The sequence below is a fragment of the Raphanus sativus genome, chromosome 6, assembly GCF_000801105.2.
Source record: "Raphanus sativus cultivar WK10039 chromosome 6, ASM80110v3, whole genome shotgun sequence".
NCBI classification, from domain to species: domain Eukaryota; kingdom Viridiplantae; phylum Streptophyta; class Magnoliopsida; order Brassicales; family Brassicaceae; genus Raphanus; species Raphanus sativus.
The window spans coordinates 40,790,973-40,812,638 of NC_079516.1; the positions used below are offsets into that span (position 1 = coordinate 40,790,973).

The following is a 21,666-nucleotide window of genomic DNA, read 5'->3' on the forward strand; positions in this document are numbered from 1 at the left end:
GGAAATCTAATAATGTCAACATCATAGTCATATTCTTAATTTTTTTTTTAATTTGGCTATTACACAAATTCACCCGTTTTTTTAACACTGTTTTTTTCTTAACTGAATGTTTTTAACACTGTTTTGATGTATATATATTTTTTACTTTTCTTTTGAGTTGGATATCCCATGCGTAAATGCACTCACGGACCAGTTGCATTGTACACGCTTTTTTCTTTCAATGGATAAATTTCTTGAAATTGTTTTATTATTAAATACTCCTTTTGTTTTGAAAGTACATCGTAAATAATATTTCTATTTTCTTTTAATGGAAACCAATTTGTAAATCAAATCTGTAGCATCTGCAAATCCTACTGTTTACTCTTCAAGCAGTTTACCCCTAAGTACTTGGTCTCATTATTTACCCCTAAGTACTTGTTCATAGAAGATTTGAGATTATAATTTTATATTTGATCAATTGATGTAAAAGACCGGAAGTACTTGCGGCAAGTAAAGACCGAAAATAGGGCACATCAGAGTTTTGAAAGCTAGACAAAAGGGATAAGATGCAAAGACTCTCCCATAAATATAGCTACCTCAAGCATGACACATCTGATTTGTGGATGAGAACGATAACCGCTAAAGACTTATCATCTACTTTATTAAAACAGAAGTACACATATAAAAATATCCTTAGTTTTCAGTGTTATTTACACTTCTATGCCACTGACATTAAATAATACTTCATATTTTAATGTTATCTTTTCCACTTTGATTAATGTGTTTTCCAAAATTAAATTTGAATTAAATACACAATTAAATAATATTTTCTATTTTAATGCTTTGTCTTTTCCACTTACATTAATTTGTATTCTAAAATTAAATTTGAATTAAATACACTTCATTAACTTCTCAATTAAATCAATGTCAAATTAAAAAAAATACATTTTTATTGGACAAACAATTCATGGAAATTATAATATCAACTATTCATTTAACAAATCTGAACAAAAAAAATTACCAAATTTGAAACGAAATTAGATAATATCCAAAAAGATTTACCATTTGGTATCTAGAAAACCATAACCAAACCTTATCTGAACAAAATATTTCGGATATTCGAATGTATTTAAATCATATTTATATATTTCAATATTTTAGCTATTTTTCGAGTTAATATCCAAGATATAAGCTATTTTAAGTTGTTTAAAATATTTGAAATATAAAAAAATAATCAAAAGTAAACATCTAAATTAGATAAACAATAATCAAAACAAAAAAAATACTTAAAATATATATTTATTCTTCATCCAAATATTCAAGTTAAACTTATTGTAATTTTTAATTTAGGTATTTTAACTTACATTACTCAAATTTACATGTTATATTTTTTTTAGATTTAAGGATATTTAAAGATATATAAATTTTGAAAATTTAAAATAATTTAAACGGGTTATCAAACCCGCAAAATTCCAAATCCAACCGGAACCAAAGTTTATAAATACCCGAAAAGAGCTAGAATCTTTAAACTCGAAAATCTCAAACCTGAATAGATTTTAACCGAATTCGAATGGATATCCAAATACTCATCCATAGCTCAGTCAATATAAAACGATCAAATATTATAAATATACTATTTAGTATAAATAAACAAAAACTAAAACTGAAAATTAATACCCGTGCGATCGCACGGATTAAGATCTAGTATTATATTATTCATCGTTCACCTTTCTAGAAATAAATTTGTGTTCACCAATCAGAATTTTAAATAACTAAACAATTTGTATGCTTCATTTCAATTTTACTATTCATCAAATGTATAAGTCGTACTTAATCTACGAAACTAACTTTTATTACATAATTGTTTTTTTATATTATAGTAAACATCTTGCTTCTTATAGAAATAGCTAAAAATAATGCTTTACTAAAATATTCTGCGTATGTCTTAGATCTAAAAGATATTCAAAAGCTTTTAGATGTAAACGTAAAATATTATATAAAGATGTGGAGTATTTTATTTTCAAATAGTAGGCTAATCTATGTCTATTAAGAAAAAGCAAAGTCATATATGATCGCACCAGCTTTTAAAAAAAATAGACAGATAACTTTAAACAGCAAATTATATTAGAGAATGTAAGTGATTTAGGATAGTTATGTCCTTTGATTTTGCATACTTTGTTTGGGGAGTGGGTTTTAGGGTTTGAGGATTTAAAATTTAGGATAAAATTTTAAATAAATATTTCTACAATATTATTTATATTAAATATATTATTTCATTAAGTAGCTTAGTGTTTTTGATTTTTAATGACAAATATATAGTCATCTTTTTTCTTATGAACTATTTTGTGATTAAAAAAATTAGGACTCTTTACAAGAATTTCCCAAAATTTAATTATTTTCATATTAAGAAAAGAAAATATCATAAAAAAAATTAAACTCCACGTTAATATATAAACTGATTTCATTAAAAAGTTCACGAAAAATATTTTTGATATCTTAAATTTTTTGGAAATTTACCAAAAATACCACTTTCATAATACCAATTTTTAAGTTTATACTAATCATTTTTACTTTCACTTTTAAAGAGAAAAAAACATTTACAGTTCTAATGTTATAAAACTAATATAGACTTAGGATTTAGAGTTAAAAAGTGGAATATGATTTAGTGTTTAGAGTTTAAAATTAAAAGTTTAAAGTTTAGAGTTGAGGGTTTAGGGTTTAGAGTTTAGAGTTTAAGGTTTAAGGTTTAAGGTTTAGATTTTAAGATTTAAAATATAGAATTTATGTTTAAATAATATCTATGTTCTAGATTTACTTTCATAAATATTATTCTATAATTCGTAATAAATAAATAAATAAATATTAATTTAAATATTATTAGGGGTCTATAGGTCTAAGAAACATATGTTTTCTTTCGCAATTCATAGTAAACAAAAAATAATAAATAAAAAACTATTAAATAATTACATATATAATAACTCAAATATATTTATTAACATTATTGTAACTTTAATTAATTAGTTTTATTTTTTTAAGATGTGATTATAGAAAAAATCGTGGATAAATAATAGTAATCTAGGTTCAAATAAAAAAAAGCTTATCAAAAAGGTGTTTTTTTATCATGAACCATATATAATAACTTTCATAAATATGCTCTTAAATTTTATATAGAATTATGTCCTAAACTAACTTTTCAAATATTTTACCAGGCAGAGCTCTGGGCTGGTATCCTCAACAAGAAATTTTCATTTTCATTTTCTTGTTTTTACCTCAAAATTATATTTGGTATATTTCTAAACAATGAGACTATAATATGTAAATAAACCGCTTTCTATTAACTACCATTCATTTCAAATGTTTATAAAAATCATTTCATGGTTTGTACAAATATTATAAGCTTCTTTTGGAGTTGTATTTAAAGATTTGTACAAGTTAATATTCTAATTATATTCCTTGCTTGAAACATATAAATATATAATTAAAAGTTATTAGGGTCCATTACAACAAATGAATCTCAAACACTTCCATTTATGAAAGCTAAATTTCAGTTTGTAAAAAGAAATGAAAGCGAAATTAAATCCCACATTTGATAGTAGATATATAATCCAAATTGATAAAATTCAAATAATTGCAATATGTATAGATATGTAAGATGTATATATCCAGTAATATACATGAACTCTTATAGATCACTAAACTGTGAATCATGTAGTAGCAATTAAATATCGACAAACAAATACTGACGTTGTATGAATCGAAACCTAATCCCCGATCTAAGAAGATCAAGAAAAGACATTAAAAGCCTGACCAGTTCTAGCAACCTTGACGAAGACATCTTCAAGAGTTGTGTCTGCAAGTCCCCAGGCAAAAACCGTAAAGTTGCTCTTTGCCTTCTCCACCGCTTGAAACACCTCTGAGATCCGAACCTCCTCTTTTGGGAGCTCAAACTTCTGAGTCCCCGCGATGTGATATATCTTCTTAGCGTTTGGAGACACATCTTGAATCAGCTTCTCCACGTTTCCCTCGTGTTCTGCTGATGTTGTCATCGTGAACACATAGGAACCACCGTACCTTCCCTTGAGCTCTTTCGGGTTGCCAATGCATTGCAAGCTTCCGTCCACAAAAATCCCCAACCGGTCACAAAGAAACTCTGCTTCTTCCATCGAGTGGGTTGTGAGGATGATGGCAGTGTTTTGCTTAGCACGCTTGATGACTGTCCATAGGTTCTTTCTCGAGGCTGGATCAAGTCCTGTGCTTGGCTCATCCATATAAACCACCTTCAGAGGTAGACAAACAAAAAAAATGAGGACAAGTTTGTTAAGATTGAAAGAACTTAGTGTACTACTTCTAAAAGCTTTAACTCAGACAATAGCGTACCTTAGGGTTTCCGATAAGTGAAATGGCAACACTCAGACGCCTTTTCATACCTCCACTGTACTTCCCAGCAGGTTTATCACCAACTCCTCCGTGGAAAAGGTTGACACTCCTAAGAGACTCTTCCACAGCCTAATGCAAGTTAAATAACGATATGATCATCACTTTGTAACTTTACTAATACAGAAGGGAAGTAAGATTGATTACATACTTGGGTGAGATCAGAGCCTTTGAGATTCTTGAGTCTCCCGTAAAACAGCAGATGCTCCCTTCCTGTCAGCGTCTCCCAGAGCAAACTGATACACAGCAGACAATAAAGAGAACTATAAACAACAATACTATTACTGTCTATAGTGAAACAATGAGAGACTTTATGTGTTCTTTTGCCAAAATGAAATGAAATTCAATAACTCAATTACTCATGCTGCGGGCATACGCCCATGCTGGTGTATACTCTGTCCATATCATTGCATATATCCAAGCCTTGGACAAGCCCTGTTCCGGATGTTGGTTTCAGGAGTCCAGTCATCTGGTCAGGGCAAGACAGTACATATTACAACAGTTACAAGATTAGAATCTAAACTAAACTAAAACAGAAAAGTTTTTTCCCATGTGGGTACTGACCATATTGATGAAAGAGGTTTTGCCAGCGCCATTAGGCCCTAACATGCCAAAACATTCTCCTGAAGGCACAGCAAGAGATAAACCACGCACTGCCATTTTTGGTGGGTTCCCATCCCTACCTGGATACACCTTCTTCAGGTCGTCACAAACAATGGCATGGCTTGTCCTAGCCTCAAGCATCAACTTCTCAACCTTTTCTATCTGATTTGAACTTTTTTTCATTCTTGTCAGAGCCTGAAATAATCAAAGAACATGCAATATATGGTGTGAATTCATACCTCCTGAGTGACATCTGGTTTCTCCATTTCAACAAAGACTTTGGAGCCTTGCCTCTGCAGACTAGGCTTCCGCATAGAAGGGGATTTCTTGAAAAGGTTTTTCAAGAAGAACAAGGGGTCTTTTCCGGATGAGACTATCTTATCGATATAATATGCTGCGACGAGTGCGAGAAACCACTCAACGATGATGATGTAGAAAACTTCATCCATGGCACTATCACTGAAGTCTTTCCACTTCATCCCATCTGCCCCTCTCAAGTTTCCTTGGAAAGCAAATTGTGAGAACTCGTACAGGCCACGGTATAAAGAGAAGCCAGGATACAACTCCATGAAAATAATCCAGCCTCCTGTTAAAAAAATATGAAATAGATTTGCAATCGTAGTAAGTTGTGAGAATAAACGAGTGTATTTAATTAAACACCAAACTTACTTGGAAATGATGAATCTTGAATCAGAAACTGGAACAGAAACGTTCCCAAAAGTCCAGACCCAAACACGTATATGTAAGCAACAACTATAATTTAGACATAACAGGAATCCCATTAAGTCCTTTAGACCCGCCAACATGTTCAAGAATTACTATTAAGTGTACCTGTTGATGTCTTGACCTTTGAAAATATTGAAGAAACAAGAAAGCAAAGAGCGATTTGCAGATTCACATAAAGAAAATAGAAAACGAACTGGAGACTATAGTCATTAAGCCGAAAGAACTTGAGTCCTGCAAGGAAGGAGCACATATAACAAGTTAAAGAGAGTGGAAACATTTTTTATATTAGAAACCATAATGAAAGAACTGTATTGACACATGAGGCTTCAGTTACCTATTGCTGACCCAAATATCATCAGGCATATAAAATACAAAACGGATATGGTAAGAAAATAGGCGTAAGAAATCATCCAATATGGACCATCTCCTAGCCCATGCATCTTCATTATGATCCTTAGACGTTCCTGTTTCTCATATACCAATGAAGACAAGATCACCTGTGTACAAATGGCAGTGAATATTTTTAAGTTCATATGTTACACAGATAATGCAGAATTCATGTCATTTCCAAAATTCATAGATCGTTTATACATTAGTTAGGTGAATATTTGTGGAAGATAAACTAATGTATATTGTAATCAGACTTACAGGGAACAGAAGAAGAATAACCCATGTGAAGAAAAGGGGACCAATTAGAGACGCGACGTCTAGACGAAGGCTGGTTTCTTGTTTAGGCACTTCTTTGACGTATTCGAACAACATCTTTGTTCCTGGGCCTTGCAGAAACTGAAGGTAAGCATTTGATACCTGCAGTTTAGCAAAGCGTAGGCATTAGCTCAATCATCAATAGAGTTTCACATGGAAAACAATATATTATTTTTACTTACCAAATTGACTGAGCGGGCAACTCGGACCAACGCAGAAGGTCTGTTTCTTGAATTTTTCTTGTATGTTGAGTTATACCAGATGTGCACATTGAAGTTTTTCCTGTCCGTGTTCAAAAGATCATATGCTAAGGCAAACAAGAAAGCAGACAGGAAGAGTCAGAAGTCTTGTGTGCATAATCAAAAAACATAAATGACAGAGAAGTTGAATAACAACAACAACCTGCAGCGATCTCATTTGGTTTCCCCTCTGGATTTCCTTTTTTATAACCTTTGAAAATCACATCATTGACCTCTTTGGAGTTATTCCGCCATAGATTCAATCCTTGAACACATCTCAAGTCTGTTTTTTTTTTTTTGACACAACCATTAAATTAAGCTAATTGACTGCAACAATGTCTCCTTAGAAAATAAACATATCTAATTAAATACCTTTCTGAAACTGGAGAGGTCCTACTCCAAACGAGAACGGAAACGCAGCGTTTGAAAGGCACCGAGATTGGATATTGTAGATGGGAAGATCCGAGGCGATCCCTGGATCAAGATAATTGGTGAACTCTGGCTCTGTTTCTGTACCCTGATAGAACAAGCTCATAAGAAAAAAACATGTAACACAAACACACTTCACAGTGGAAACAAAACAGAGAACTTACCAAGGCATTATAGGCTAAACCCTGCAAGAGATCAGAAGAGTTCACCGTTACAGAACTAGGCAGCATATTCCCAGACAAGCCTAGAGAGAACCACATGAAGATTATTATTAGTAACCATAGAAAACAATTACACAGAAGAAGAAAGAAACATACTTGCTCCAAAGGAATGGTTACTCCCAGTGAAAAGAATAGTAACAGGACAAGATCCAGTTCTCCTGCAAGACTCACTAGGTAAGCCTATCTCCGGGAGGAAACCGGCGCGAACAGCGCGGCTCTCGGGAGGAGGGACTTGTAACAGGGGAGGCCATTGGGGAGGATTAGGGATAGAACAAAAGAACGCTTGATCCGTGGAGGAATACTCTATACCGCAAGTCTTGTTGAGGCACTTGCCATTTGCGTTGGTGAGAGTGCACTGACAACCACATTGATTGTCAGGGGAGTTGGTGATCTGGGAATCGAAGAGAGCTTGGATGCCGACGAGAAGAACGCAGAGGTAGAAAGGGATCATGATGAGACGTATATTGCTCCATATGTTGCGTGTCTACACAACAACACACACATAACAGTAGAATTACAGAGTAATAGAATAGTAACCAAAAAGAAAAAGAAACAAGTACGTTTAGGGTTCTCTTAAATTCATAAAAAAATAACAATTAGATTCATGAAAGCAACATCAAAAAATCTGGGACACTTTCGTCTGATTTATATTTTAATTACAGTGAAAAAATCTGTAATGATGTCCGAGGTTGGTTCCCTAAATAGCACGACAAGATCTCTAAATACGTACGTACTGTAATAAAGTATGGAATAGGATTATTACGTTTATACCTGATAGGATAAGTTTTTACGAAGCAAGGCATTGGCTCTCGTGGAGAAACTTGCAGGACCTCCTGAATCCGCCATTTGATGAAGAAGAAGAATATTTTATTTTAATCTCCTTCTTCTTCCTCGCTTGATTGCTAGGCTTGGTGGGTTAGTAAAATTGAATTTTGATTTATTTTGCCAACTGTTAAATTAGAATCACAAATCACCGACCTTTGCTTCATATAGCGGGCGGAGAACAGAATCAGATACACAGAAACACAGATACGAGAATGCAAAATTACGTCTATACCCTTAACGCACGCGGTTTATGTTCGTTAATTGGTACACCTCAAATTAGTTATTTTCTCAGAGCAATATAAAAATCATCATTAAAATTTAGATAACCAAATCCGTTATACATAAACATTCCACGATTTTATACTAGCACTAGCTTACTACTTTACCTGCTGTCTGTCTCTAAACCAAAATAAAAAAATTGAAAAATTAGTCGTATTGTCTTTTTTTTTTTTTGGAATACAAGTCGTGTTGTGACATTTAACATTTAGACCAAAAAAGTCGTATTGTGACTAGTGTCTCAGAGCATCAATATTGGGCAGACCTTAGCAAAGCCCTTAAGAGGAATAACGCGAGGACCGAGAAGAAAGAGAGTGAGAAAGCCTTTATTTAAGGGCGTGCCCTTACTTTCTACCGAAAAAAAAAAAAAGAAGAAAATCCTTAGTTAAGGGAGAGAGAGTGGACACCAATAATGATGGTCTTACATCTCTAAAACTATCAATTGGTTTTATTAAAAAAAGCCATTACAATATTCAAATATTATGTACACCAGTCATCTATGTATTTTATTTTATCTTTTTTTGGGTCAAATAGTTGCACCAACAAAATGAATCTCTTTGGTCAAACAACATACGAAAAGGAGATCTCAACGGAAATCAAGAAAGTGACCATGGAGACAGTCTTCAATGTAAATTTTGCACGAAGCTGCCTAATAGTCATCCCACGACTAGGCCTGGGCACGGATCGGATATTCGGGTTTTTGAAGGTATTTGTGATTTGCTTCGAATGTTACGGATATCTGATTTTTCGATTTGCTTTGCTTCGGAAAAATACGGATATTCGGAAAAACGGATATCCGGAAAATAAATAGATATTTGCGATATTCGCGGATACTTACGGATCTCTCATTTGTTTTGATTAATACAAATAATCTTAAAAATTTGATACAAATTTGTTTTGTAAAATATATTTTTTGCATGATATAAAAGATAAAAATTAAAAAAAGCAATGAATCTTCATATTTTGTAAATTTTTAAACTTAGTTAAAATTATAATAACACAAAACTTAAAAAAAAATTATAATTATCGTAAATATTTTCTCTTCCTTTTATGTAATACTTTTATATAAGTAATAATATGAATAGAATCTATCAAATAATATATTAGAATAATAATTATATAATTTTATACATTTAAAACTTTAAATATAATCAAAATATACATGTATTTATATATTGACGGATCGGATCGGATATTCGCTTCCCAAAATTTTAATATTTGTGATTTGCTTCGATTTTGACGGATATTGAATTTTAGTATTTGCTTTGCTTCGAAAGCTTACGGATATTCGGAATTTTCGAATCGAATAGCAACGGATAACGAATCGAATCAAATTTAACGGATAAAATGCCCAGCCCTACCCACGACCATTAGTGGAAGAGGGAGAGTTTCGATTGTTTTTTATTATTGAAAGAAGTTTTGATTGGTACGAAAGTATGATAAATGTCGTCATCTCAGATGTCATCACGTGTGGACGTAGTGATTAAACAACAGTTCAATTAGTCTTTTTTTATTGTCTCACGTATGAAGTGTCGGGTAATATGGTTGACTGTGATATTATGACTTTTATTTTTTAACATAATATTATGACTAATTAAAAAAATATTATAAACAGAATTTTCCGGTGTGGCAATTACTTGGACAAGAAGCAATGCATGATCCTGTCAAAAGACAAACAAAAATGGAACTCTTTACTACGAAAAAGTCATTGATTATTCGGTATGTACCGGACAATAACAAATTTAGACAGAACACGTTAGTGGAGAGGAATCTTCACGAGGAAAAAGATCGAGAACAAATTTGATTTCGGTTACTAACTCTCTCATCCGTGTGTTCAAAAAAAAAACTCTCATTCGTAATCTTATTAAAGGTACATTAATATGTATTAAGATTAATCAAGAAAGTACATTAAAATCCTGAGCAGCTCTAGCAACCTTAATGAAAACATCTTCAAGTGTTGTGTCCGCAAGTCCCCAAGCAAACACTTTGAAACTGCTTTTTGCCTTCTCCACCGCCTGAAACACTTTTGAGATCCGAACTTCTTCTTTTGGAATCTCAAATTTCTGTGTCCCTGCGATGTGATATATCTTCTTGGCGTTTGGACATAAATCTTGAACCAACATCTCCACATCTTTCTCATGCTCTGAAGAGGTTGTCATGGTAAAAACATAAGATACACCATATCTTGCCTTTAGCTCTTTTGGGTTCCCTATGCACTGTAACCTCCCATCTACAAAAATCCCCAAGCGGTCACAGAGAAACTCTGCTTCTTCCATAGAATGAGTCGTGAGGATTATCGCGGTATGTCTTTTCGCACGTTTGATGACCGTCCATAGGTTCATTCTTGAAGCTGGATCAAGTCCTGTGCTTGGCTCATCCATATAAACCACCTTTTGAAACAATGATCATATGAAAATTTCTTAAAGCTCGAAGCACTTTAACCTTTATAGTTTCCTAACTATTTCTTAAGCGAGCACGCCAAATAAATACATACCTTAGGATTCCCAATAAGTGAAATGGCTACACTTAGTCGTCTTTTCATACCTCCACTGTATTTCCCAGCAGGTTTATCACCAACTCCTCCATTCAAAAGGTTGACATTCTTAAGAGAATCCTCTACAACCTGATAAAGCATAAATTGGACCATCCATGGATTGGTACTCGTAGAGTTATATAAAAGGGAAGTAAGACTGATATAACACATACTTGGTTGAGCTCAGAGCCTTTAAGATTTTTAAGTCTTCCATAAAAGAGCAGATGTTCTCTCCCAGTCAGTGTCTCCCATAGCAAGCTGATACACATCGTAACTGAGATTAGTACTAAAATAGTATATAAGGGATGCATACCAATATACTCACTATCAAACTTAACTATGTATAGTTCAATGAAATAAAATGTTCTCATGAGTTTGAAAAATTACTCGTGCTGTGGGCATACACCCATGCTTGTGTACACTTTATCCATATCCTTGCATATGTCCAAACCCTGAACAAACGCTGCGCCTGATGTTGGTTTCACAAGTCCAGTCATCTGGAATAAAAACACAGTACAACTTCTATTAATGAGGTCTATGCTAGATAGGACCTCCAAAATTTTTGGGGTCAAGGCCAATGTTTCACTAGCATGTGCTCAGATCCGGCCAGCCAGATATAATTTTTCATGTATAAGGTAAGTGTAATTTATCATCAGGATGGACACTGACCGTGTTGATGAAAGACGTCTTTCCAGCACCATTGGGCCCTAACATGCCAAAGCATTCTTTTGAACCCACTGCAAAAGACAACCCTCGAACAGCCATTTTTGGTGGGTTCCCATCCCTACGTGGATACACTTTTTTCAGGTTGTCACATACAATTGCATGGCTTGTGCTTGGCTCAAGCCTCAGTTTCTCAACTCTGTCTCTCTGATTAAAACAAAATTTTACTGATAAAAACAGCTAGAAATTTTCAAATCAAGAACATGCAAAATATTGTGAATCATTGTTGTCATACCTCTTGAGTGACATCTAATTTCTCCATTTCTACAGTAACTGAAGAGCTCTGCATTGACAGTCTAGGCTTTTGTGGAGAAAGAGATTGCTTGAAAGGGTTTCTCAAGAATGAAAAAGAGCCTTTCACGGATATAGAACCCTGATCAATGTAGTATGTTGCAATGAGCGCCACAAACCACTCAACGATAATGATGTAGAAGACTTCATCCATTGCACTATTAGTGAAATCTTTCCACTTCATTCCATCTCTTACATTCACGGTTTTCTGAAAAGCGTATATGGAGAGCTCGTACAATCCACGGTACAAAGAGAAGCCTGGATACAACTCCATGAAAAAAATCCAGCGTCCTGGCAAAAGAAAGTAATGATCATATTAGTTTGCAGTTAGTTTTGGGAGAATATCTAATTTTTAATATCTTACTGGGAAATGATACATCTTCGAGCAGAAACTGGAAGAGAAATGCACCCAAGAGTCCAGATCCAAAGATGTGTATGTAAGAAACAACTACAATTTGGACATTAAACAAAAAAAAAATGTGTTTCTTCAACATGTTCCTGAGAAAATTTGAAAGAAAAGAATTGACTGTAGTACCTGATGCTGTTTCAACTTTTGAAAATGCTGAGGAGACTAGAAAGGCAATGGATATTTGCAGATTTATATAGAGAAAATAGAAAATGAATTGGATGCTGTAGTCATTAAACATGAAGAACTTCAGTCCTGCAAGAAACTGTAGCTCTGAAAATTGTTCTATATATATAAATAACATATGATAAGACAGAGAATACATTACCTATTGCTGATCCAAATACCATCAAGCTTATTATGTATAATGTGGATATGATGAGAAAATATACATAGGATATCATCCAGTATGGACCATCTCCTAGGCCGTGCATTTTCATTATAATTCTTAAACGCTGCTGCTTCTCATACACCAATGAGGTCAAGATCACCTGCATAAAAATTCATGTAACTAGTGATATCTCATGACATGCTTGCTGATTTGTGCTTTCACAATCACTTTGTTTTATCTGAGTGTAGAAAGTTGAATGAAGAAGAAGGCCAGTTATACAACCTCTAAGCTAGCACTAAATCCTAACAATGGTTTTCTTTTTCTGAAAGAAAACTAACAATGGTTTTGATCATGAAGGAAAAGTACATCCAATATTTACAGATCAATTTTACCAAAAATATTTACAGATCAACATGTATCGAGATGAATAAATAGAAAACAAACTTACTGGGAACAGAAGAAGAATAGCCCATGTGAAGAAAATGGGACCAATGAGAGATGCCACGTCTAGTTGAAGCCTAGTTTCTTGTTTAGGCATTTCCTTCACAAAATCAAATAATATTTTTGTCCCTGGGCCTTGCAAAAACTCCAGATAAGCATTCGAAACCTGAAATTTTGTTGTAGATTCTAAGACTGGGTTTGATCAAGAGACATATCCTGTGCATAATAAAAATTATTAATATCTTGAAGACAACAACACTTTACCAAGTTGACTGAGCGAGGAACTCGGACAAACTTTACACGCCTATCTTGTATATTAAATTTGTATGTAGAGTTGTACCAAATAGTCACATTGAAGTTGTTCCTATTAGTGTCCAAGAGATCGTATGCTGATTAAAGCATAGATAAACAGTAAGAAAAGTGCAGGTAAACACACACAAACACGTGGTAGAGAAGTGGGGAATAACCTGCAACGATCTCATTGATGCTCTCCTCGTGATTTTCTTGCTGATATCCCTTGAAGATTTCATTGTTGACCTCCATGGAGTTGTTCCGCCATTGATTCAATCCTTGAACACATCTCTCCTCTGTTTTGACACATCAAACATTAAGTTAATCGGCTGCAAGAATGTTTTCTCAGAATATAGCTTTGAGTGATGAGGGAAGAAACATTCCCTTAAACAAATTAACTTGGAACATGGAATGCAATTAAATTAGATCTAAAACTTGTAAACTAAAATGTAGGTTTACTATAAAAAAGAAAACTACTAGTCTACTCGATGTCCTTTTTATGAATATACCTTTATGAAACTTAAGAGGTGGTTGTCGGAATGAGAATGATGACAATGTCGTGTTTGGATTGCACTCAGCTTGGATGTTGAAGATGGGGAGATCTGAGTGAATCCCTGGATCAAGATAATTGGTGTTGGCTGCCTCTGATGTTGTACCCTAAATGTATATATCCATTATAATCAGAAAAGCCAAGATAAGAGACTAGTTTACAATGGAAACAACTAGAATCTCAGAACTTGCCAAGAGATTATATGATAGATTACGCAAGAAATCGTCAGAGGAATTGACCGCTAAATAAGTAGGCAGCAGATTCCGAGATATAGCTACAAAGTGAATATTAATTAGTTTTGAGATATGAAAAACAAATACTATAGAATATAGACACGGAAATTAAGTAACTAAAAGAAGGCTTGATATTAAGAGGAGGCATACTTGCTCCAAGGGTATGATTATTCCCAGTAACAAGTATCGTTACATGACAAGATCCGGAGTCTCGTGTGCACGAGTTACTATCAAGTACAGAGCTCGGAATATGTAACAACGGAGGTAATGGTGGAGGGTTTGGGAAGGAACAAAAGATGGCTTGGTTTGGAGATGAATATTCTGCACCGCAGCTCTTTCTTTCGCATTTACCATCTCCATTGTTTTCGTCAATGCATTTGCAACCGCATCGATTATCCACAGAGTTATTGACCTGTGTATTGAACAGAGCTTGAATGCCCATTAGAAGCACGCAGAGGTACAAAGGGATCACGATGAGCCGAGCATTGCTCCATATATTCCGTTTCTAGACCAAGGATGAATTAGTATCAGGATATGTATATATTATATAAATGAAATAACACATGTATTATATATTGCTTGGTCAGACCTGAAAGGTTAAGTTCTTTCTGAACAAGGCATTAGCACGCGTCAAGAAACTGGCGGGGACAGGATTCGTCGCCATTGATGGAGCTTCTTAGGTAATCTTGTTTAGTGACTTTGTGAATTCACAATAAGATCCATACAACAAGCTTTTATTTCAACTTGTGAATATTTTAAGTGGTTTAGGCCATTAAACTTTCTTTATAACTTGTTACTTTTTAATTTCAACCACGATAAAACTTCACGTATTTGCCAAGAAAGGAGTGATCCCATACCACGTACAATAAATTCTTCAACTGCATTTGTAGAAAATGAGTTATCATAACTAAGGTTATGGGGAAACATGATGACGATGATGATATAACAATCAATATATCACGAATCTCGAAGATATTGGCACATGATCATTCAGTTGACTATTGGAGGACATGTTCCTTAGAACAACGGTTATCATTAGCGCCAAGTGCCACAAGTCAAAAAAATGCTGTGGGAAACACTCTATTGTGTCTTGCTTAAAGATGCAGTCTTAACACTGTAACCTAAGTGTTGCTGTGTTCTTTGTGTAGTTGTGCATATGCTCTATTGTGTTCTTTATCTAATATATTCACATGTCAGGCAAAATTGTTTTACATAAATCATTCAGAAATAAACAAGTTATAGGAACCTCAAAGAACCCATATTTGCAGCCAATTTTCAATAATGTACATAAATTAAACATCTACCTACGTGACTAACTTTATCAAACAAGAACAAGCAAATATTGACTTTGAACAGACAAGTATGCTAATATTAAAAGGACTCAAGACAAGACATTAGAGGCCTGAGCAGTTCTAGCAACCTTAATGAAGACATCTTCAAGAGTTGTGTCCGCAAGTCCCCAAGCAAACACTTTGAAATTGCTCTTTGCCTTCTCTACCGCCTGAAACACTTCCGAGATCCGAACTTCCCCCTTTGGGATCTCAAATTTCTGGGTCCCTCCGATATGATATATCTTCTTGGCTTTTGGAGAAACATCTTTAATTAACATCTCCACATCTTTCTCATGTTCTGATGATGTTGTCATGGTAAACACATAAGATCCACCGTATCTTCCCTTTAGTTCTTTTGGGTTTCCTATGCATTGTAACCTTCCATCTACAAAAATCCCCAAGCGGTCACAAAGAAACTCTGCTTCTTCCATAGAGTGAGTAGTGAGGATAATCGCAGTGTTTGTTTTTGCGCGTTTTATAACTGTCCATAGGTTCATTCTTGAAGCTGGATCAAGTCCTGTGCTTGGCTCATCCATATAAACCACCTTTTGAGAAAGAAAAAAAAAACACTAAATGAAAAATGGATTTGTTCTCTCTTAATCACGTGCAAGGTCTTGTTATAAGTTTATCAGGAGATGTGTAAAAGAGACAATGCAGTGTACCTTAGGACACCCAATAAGTGAAATGGCTACACTTAGTCGTCTTTTCATACCTCCGCTGTATTTGCCAGCAGGTCTATCAGCAACTCCTTTTCGAGATAGGTTCACACTTTTAAGAGACTCTTCTACAGCCTAATATGCATATAAATTGATATTTCAATGCATTAGGTGTCCATACAAAAGCTAGAGACGTAAAAATACTGCTAACATACTTGGTTGAGATCAGAGCCTTTGAGGTTCTTAAGTCTCCCATAAAAGAGCAGATGTTCCCTTCCAGTCAGAGTCTCCCAGAGCAAGCTGATCACAAACAGACAACAAGAGAATGAATGGTAAGAAAAACAATATAATGTTTTCTAGATTTTTTTTTTAGATTCAGTTACTCGTGTTGTGGGCATACACCCATGCTGGTGTATGCTCTTTCCATATCTTTGCATATGTCCAAACCTCGAACAAAAGCTACCCCAGATGTTGGTTTCACAAGTCCGGTCATCTAAACAAGAGTTTTTTTTTAAATTTCAATCAGAATCTAAGTACAAAAGATTTTCTTGTCCATTTTTGTGTACTGACCATATTGATGAAGGAGGTCTTGCCAGCACCATTGGGTCCTAACATGCCGAAGCATTCTCCTGAAGGTACCGCGAGAGATAGCCCATGAACTGCCATTTTGGGCTGGTTCCCATCCCTACCTGGATACATCTTCTTTAGGTTGTCACATACAATCGCATATCTTGTGCTCGGCTCAAGCATCAATTGCTCAACCTTTTCTCTCTGATTTGAAAAAAAATAATAATAATAATTCTCATCAAAACAGTTAGAAATATTTTTTTAAAAAATTGTCATATATACTGTTTGATCCCTTGTTGTCATACCTCCTGAGCTACATCTAGTTTCTCCATTTCTATAGAAACTTGGCAGCCTTGTTTTTGCAGGCTAGGCCTTGGTAGAAACTTGAAAGGCTTTCTCAAGAAGAACAAGGTTTTTTTTCCTGACGAAGATATCTTATCAATATAGTATGCTGCAATAAGTGAGACAAACCACTCAACGATAATGATGTAGAAAACTTCATCCATTCCACTATCACTGAAATCTTTCCACTTCATCCCCTCCCTCCTGTGAAGGGCATACTCGGAAAACTCATACAACCCACGGTATAAAGAGAAGCCCGGATACACCTCCATGACAATAATCCAGCGCCCTGGAAAAAAGATTAGACATTAGCATTGTGGTCAGCTTTGAGAGAATATGTGTTCTTCAAGTTTTTATTGATAGCTTACTGGGAAATGATGAATCTTCCATAAGAAACTGGAAGAGAAACGCACCCAATAGCCCAGATCCAAAGACGTATATGTAAGCAGCAACTACAATTTGTGCATAAAACATAAAGTGCTACTTGTTACTTAACAACACCAACATGTGTTTTATGAGCAAATATTTTACAAAAAAGTGAAACTTCAGATAGTACCTGATGATGTCTTAACTTTTGAAAATGCTGAGGATACTAGAAAAGCAATGGATATTTGCAGATTTATGTAGATGAAATAGAAAATGAACTGGATGCTGTAGTCATTAAGCTTGAAGAACTTCAATCCTATAGGTAACCATAGCTGCTATATATAATAATCCCATAGAAGAAAATTTGTTGTATAATAGTGTAATGATTATAGTGCAGTACCTATTACTGACCCAAACATCATCAAGCATATAACGTATAACGTGGATATGACAAGAAAATAGGCGTAGGAAATCATCCAATATGGACCATCTCCTAGCCCATGCATTTTCATTATGATTCTTAGACGCTGCTGCTTCTCATATACCAATGTGTTCAAGATCACCTGCAAATTTAAATGCATGTATGTAACTGCTGAAACCTCATGACAGGCTTTTGTAAAGATCCTAAATCTGTCCACTCAGAATGAACTTACAGGGAAAAGAAGAAGAATAACCCATGTGAAGAAAATGGGACCAATGGAAGACGCAATGTCCACATGAAGCCAAGTTTCTACTTTAGGCATTTCTTCGACGAACTCGAATAGTAACTTTGTCCCTGGCCCTTTTAAATACTGAAGATAAGCATTTGAAATCTGCAATAATTGAGTTTGATCAAGAGACTTGTCATAAGTATTAAGTATTAACAAAAAGCTTGAGGATGTCTTGCATAAAAGACTTTGGTTTCTTACTAAGTTGACTGAGCGAGGAACTCGGACAAGCTTTACACGCCTATCCAGTAACTTGGTCTTAGATGTAGAGTTATACCAGATGGTCACGTTGAACTTGTTTGTATCCGTATCCAAGAGATCGTACGCTAATAATGGAAGAAACAAATAAAAATATAGAGAAAGAGTCAGAAATTGCGTATGTAAACACAGAGTCAAACCAAGTGTAGGTAAGTGGTAAATACAGAGACTACTGCCCAAGAGTTCTAAAACTTATTTGAAAATTGAAAAACAAAAGAAGAAAACACAGAGAACAATGATAAAGAAATTACCTGCAGCAACGTCATGATTTCCTTTTTGATATCCCTTTAAGATCTCATGACTGACGTCTATGGAGTTATTCCGCCAGAGACTCAACCCTTTAACGCATCTCACCTCTATTTAAGACACAACACAACCATGGCATTAAGTTAATGGACACAATTTTGGAACATGGAATGTCACATATTCTTACATCGATATAAAACATAACTGGTGAACTTGAAACATACATATCCACTTAAATGTACGGTCACTGACATTTTAACCTATATACCTTTCTGAAACTTTTGAGGAGATTGTCCGAAAGAGAATGAAAATTTATCTCTTGGAGTGCATTGAGGTTGGATGTTGAATATGGGAAGATTAGAGTGAATCCCTGGATCAAAATAGTTGGTGATGTCTGGCTCTGATATTGTACCCTGAATAAGTTAAGTCCAGTGAGAAAAAGAAATTTGATGATAACGGAAACAAGACAAGAACGTACCAAGACATTAATGGCTGGATTACGCAACCAGAGTACAGAAGAGTTCACGATGAAAGAAGTAGTGAGCAGATTCCTAGTTAAAGCTGCTCCAAGGGAAAGGTTATTCCCAGTAACAAGTATAGTTACAGGACAAGATCCGTTAAGTCTGCTGCACGAGTCTGAAGGAGTTTCGGGACGTGGAATCTGTAACAAAGGAGGCAGTGGTGGAGGGCTTGGGAAGGCGCAAAACAATGCTTGCTTCTGAGATGAATATTCTAATCCGCAACTCTTTTTGTCGCATTTACCGTCTCTGTCTATGTCGTCGATGCATTCACAACCGCATCGATTATCAGGAGAGTTGTTAACCTGTGTATCGAACAGAGCTTGAATACTCACTAGAAGCACGCAGAGGTACAAGGGGATCACGATAAGCCGCACGTTGCTCCATAGGTTTCGTCTCTTACAACACACACATGCACATACGTTTTATACAACTCATTTACCGCAAAAAGGTTAGTATCTACTGACTCATGTGTTGATCATACCTGATAGGCTAAGTTTTTTCTAGACAGTGCGTTGGCTTGTGTCAAGAAACTGGCGGGAACAAGATCTGCCATTGAAGAAAGCTTTGGTTATAATCTTTTTGACTTCTTGTTCTTTTTTGTTTTTACATTTGGATGCTGGGCAGTTACTAGCTAGGACGGGAGGAGACTACTTAATTTGGTGAATTGACTATCATCATTACTATATCCATATGGGGCCATATGATATGTCAAGCTTTTGTCTTATAATAATAAGTATATTCAATGAACGAAGAACTTCATTTATTCACAAGAAGTTGCAAGGGTGTCATTCAATAAATTTTCCACCTTTCATGTGATAAGATCATGCATGGGGAGGCGTGGTATGTAGTTAATCACAACTATAAAAATTTATATGTATAAATTTGATCGTTGGAATTGTCTAGAAACGCAAGATGTGATAGGATTTTGGATAGATATACTATAATTTCAGTGTAAAAACTAAAACTGAGAAAACTGGATGAATTAGAAAACAATTAGAAAATGAGAAGAAATGGCACTAGTAGTCATGAAAGAATAAATAGAGGGTCCGATTGCTAAGAAATTTAGTTTTAGACTATAGTCATGATTGGCAGAGCGAACGATAAAATAATAGTAATATGTTATAGTAATCATATGTTGCAGAAGATATATGTTCTTATTAAGCTATTTAATAAAATGATTGGCATAGTGTTATTTAAAATTATTATAAAAGTTAGTATTCTCTTTGTATCAAAATAAAGGATTTAAAGATTTTTTCATACCAATTAAAAAATTATAAAATTTTATTTAATATTTTTTCGTCTAACTAAAAATAACAATAATTACAATTAATCCAACCAATAGAAAACCATATTGTAGAATATATATGGTTAACACCATCAAAGTATATTTACTTTTTGCATTGAAACTTGAAAGTATAATTTAAAATGAAATATTTTTTTTTAAATCACTTAAAGTGACATGGAAGAAGTATAATATATATATATACTTATTTTAAAATAATCTATATATTTATTTTATTGAATATATTTATAATATATTAATATATAAAATTTGGAAAATATATAATTATTTATTTTATTTAATAATATCAAAATTATCTTTATATCCAAAAATGAATTTTATGTTTTAAAATAAATTTTACAATTAAAACATTTTTAGGTTTTTCATTTTTAAAAGCACATATAAATTTTTTTTAAAAAAATTAATTATATTTTAAAAGTGAGATATTATGATTTTAAAAGGATTTTAATTTTAAAATTATTTTACAAAACATAAAATTTATTTTTGGATGTAAACATAATTTCATGATATTATTGAATAAAGTTAACTAGTTTTACATTTTCTTAGTTACAAATGCAAATACTTTAGTAAAAGCTTTATATGAGAGCATTGAGTAAAGAGTATTTAGAAAGATCAATATTTGGTAAATGCTTTATTAATAAGAAGCATAATGCTAATGTTAATGCTTTGTCAATCAAAACCTATGACTAAGCTTTTGGCTATATAAATTTTGGTTTTACAAACTTTAACTGTTAGAGTATCTCCAATGATAGTTTTAGGAGAAGTTCTTAACATTTAAAAATAATAATTGAAATTATAAAAGATAATGAGTAAAAATTCTTAGTTACGAGGTTTTAAGAAACTATGATATAAAATGATAGATATCATTCAAATAGATGGTTAATTAGTTAAAATAAAATAAAAATAAAAATAAATAATTACAATACTAATTTTTTATAGAAAATATGTGCTCTTATTTTAAGTATTTACTAGATTATAATCCGCTTTTTTAAAAGGTAGTCATGTTTTTTTTTGAATTTTTTATTTTAATATTTAAATTTTTGTATAATCATATTTGAATTTTATATTAATTTAATTTTATATAATAGTTCCTTAAATAATAAGTGAAATACATTATTTGACCAAACATTGAT

The 21,666-nt window shown here is 33.7% G+C and overlaps 3 protein-coding genes across 4 annotated transcripts; all 3 read right to left on the minus strand.

Annotated features, from left to right (window-relative positions):
* Window positions 1-3,593: 3,593 nt before the first annotated feature.
* Window positions 3,594-8,341, minus strand: LOC108813375 (ABC transporter A family member 7). Of its 2 annotated transcripts, none has more exons than XM_018585913.2 (16): window positions 8,108-8,341; window positions 7,433-7,820; window positions 7,280-7,359; window positions 7,059-7,203; window positions 6,850-6,969; window positions 6,630-6,754; window positions 6,391-6,549; window positions 6,077-6,239; window positions 5,848-5,973; window positions 5,686-5,769; window positions 5,256-5,602; window positions 4,978-5,178; window positions 4,773-4,882; window positions 4,565-4,649; window positions 4,357-4,485; window positions 3,594-4,256 (listed from the first exon to the last, which is right to left on the minus strand). In XM_018585913.2, the coding sequence occupies exons 1-16, from the start codon at window positions 8,180-8,182 to the stop codon at window positions 3,762-3,764; spliced, it is 2,832 nt and encodes a 943-aa protein (XP_018441415.1). In that variant the 5' UTR covers window positions 8,183-8,341; the 3' UTR covers window positions 3,594-3,761. The 2 variants fall into 2 exon arrangements, with proteins under 2 accessions (XP_018441415.1, XP_056845519.1); XM_056989539.1 differs by having other exon boundaries at window positions 8,100-8,254.
* Window positions 8,342-10,171: 1,830 nt separating this feature from the next.
* LOC108808527 (ABC transporter A family member 5-like) lies at window positions 10,172-14,973 on the minus strand. Its single transcript, XM_056989540.1, has 16 exons — window positions 14,826-14,973; window positions 14,387-14,741; window positions 14,195-14,277; window positions 13,963-14,110; window positions 13,630-13,749; window positions 13,427-13,551; window positions 13,170-13,328; window positions 12,719-12,881; window positions 12,520-12,645; window positions 12,349-12,432; window positions 11,929-12,275; window positions 11,640-11,840; window positions 11,358-11,467; window positions 11,144-11,228; window positions 10,932-11,060; window positions 10,172-10,827 (listed from the first exon to the last, which is right to left on the minus strand). Exons 1-16 carry the CDS (start codon window positions 14,898-14,900, stop codon window positions 10,333-10,335), a joined length of 2,805 nt encoding a protein of 934 aa, XP_056845520.1. The 5' UTR covers window positions 14,901-14,973; the 3' UTR covers window positions 10,172-10,332.
* A 440-nt stretch (window positions 14,974-15,413) lies between these two features.
* LOC108813376 (ABC transporter A family member 4-like) lies at window positions 15,414-19,891 on the minus strand. Its single transcript, XM_018585914.2, has 15 exons — window positions 19,712-19,891; window positions 19,188-19,625; window positions 18,978-19,122; window positions 18,715-18,819; window positions 18,407-18,531; window positions 18,152-18,310; window positions 17,899-18,061; window positions 17,689-17,814; window positions 17,501-17,584; window positions 17,096-17,421; window positions 16,794-16,994; window positions 16,607-16,716; window positions 16,439-16,523; window positions 16,230-16,358; window positions 15,414-16,112 (listed from the first exon to the last, which is right to left on the minus strand). Exons 1-15 carry the CDS (start codon window positions 19,781-19,783, stop codon window positions 15,618-15,620), a joined length of 2,763 nt encoding a protein of 920 aa, XP_018441416.1. The 5' UTR covers window positions 19,784-19,891; the 3' UTR covers window positions 15,414-15,617.
* Window positions 19,892-21,666: the final 1,775 nt, after the last annotated feature.

Excerpts from the sequence above, each read along its gene's own strand:
- LOC108808527 (XM_056989540.1), bottom strand. The coding sequence starts at position 14,900 with ATGGCGACGAATCCTGTCCCCGCCAGTTTCTTGACGCGTGCTAATGCC. Across the intron at positions 12,882-13,169 it reads CTATTCTTCTTCTGTTCCCA|GTGATCTTGACCTCATTGGT; the intron begins GTAAGTTTGTTT and ends ATTTTTATGCAG. Across the intron at positions 12,276-12,348 it reads CGAAGATGTATCATTTCCCA|GACGCTGGATTTTTTTCATG; the intron begins GTAAGATATTAA and ends TTCTTTTGCCAG.
- LOC108813376 (XM_018585914.2), bottom strand. The coding sequence starts at position 19,783 with ATGGCAGATCTTGTTCCCGCCAGTTTCTTGACACAAGCCAACGCACTG. Across the intron at positions 18,311-18,406 it reads TTCCTCGCTCAGTCAACTTA|ATTTCAAATGCTTATCTTCA; the intron begins GTAAGAAACCAA and ends CAATTATTGCAG. Across the intron at positions 17,585-17,688 it reads AAAAGTTAAGACATCATCAG|TTGCTGCTTACATATACGTC; the intron begins GTACTATCTGAA and ends CACAAATTGTAG.
- LOC108813375 (XM_018585913.2), bottom strand. The coding sequence starts at position 8,182 with ATGGCGGATTCAGGAGGTCCTGCAAGTTTCTCCACGAGAGCCAATGCC. Across the intron at positions 5,603-5,685 it reads TCAAGATTCATCATTTCCAA|GAGGCTGGATTATTTTCATG; the intron begins GTAAGTTTGGTG and ends TTTTTTTAACAG. Across the intron at positions 4,486-4,564 it reads AAGGCTCTGATCTCACCCAA|GCTGTGGAAGAGTCTCTTAG; the intron begins GTATGTAATCAA and ends AACTTGCATTAG.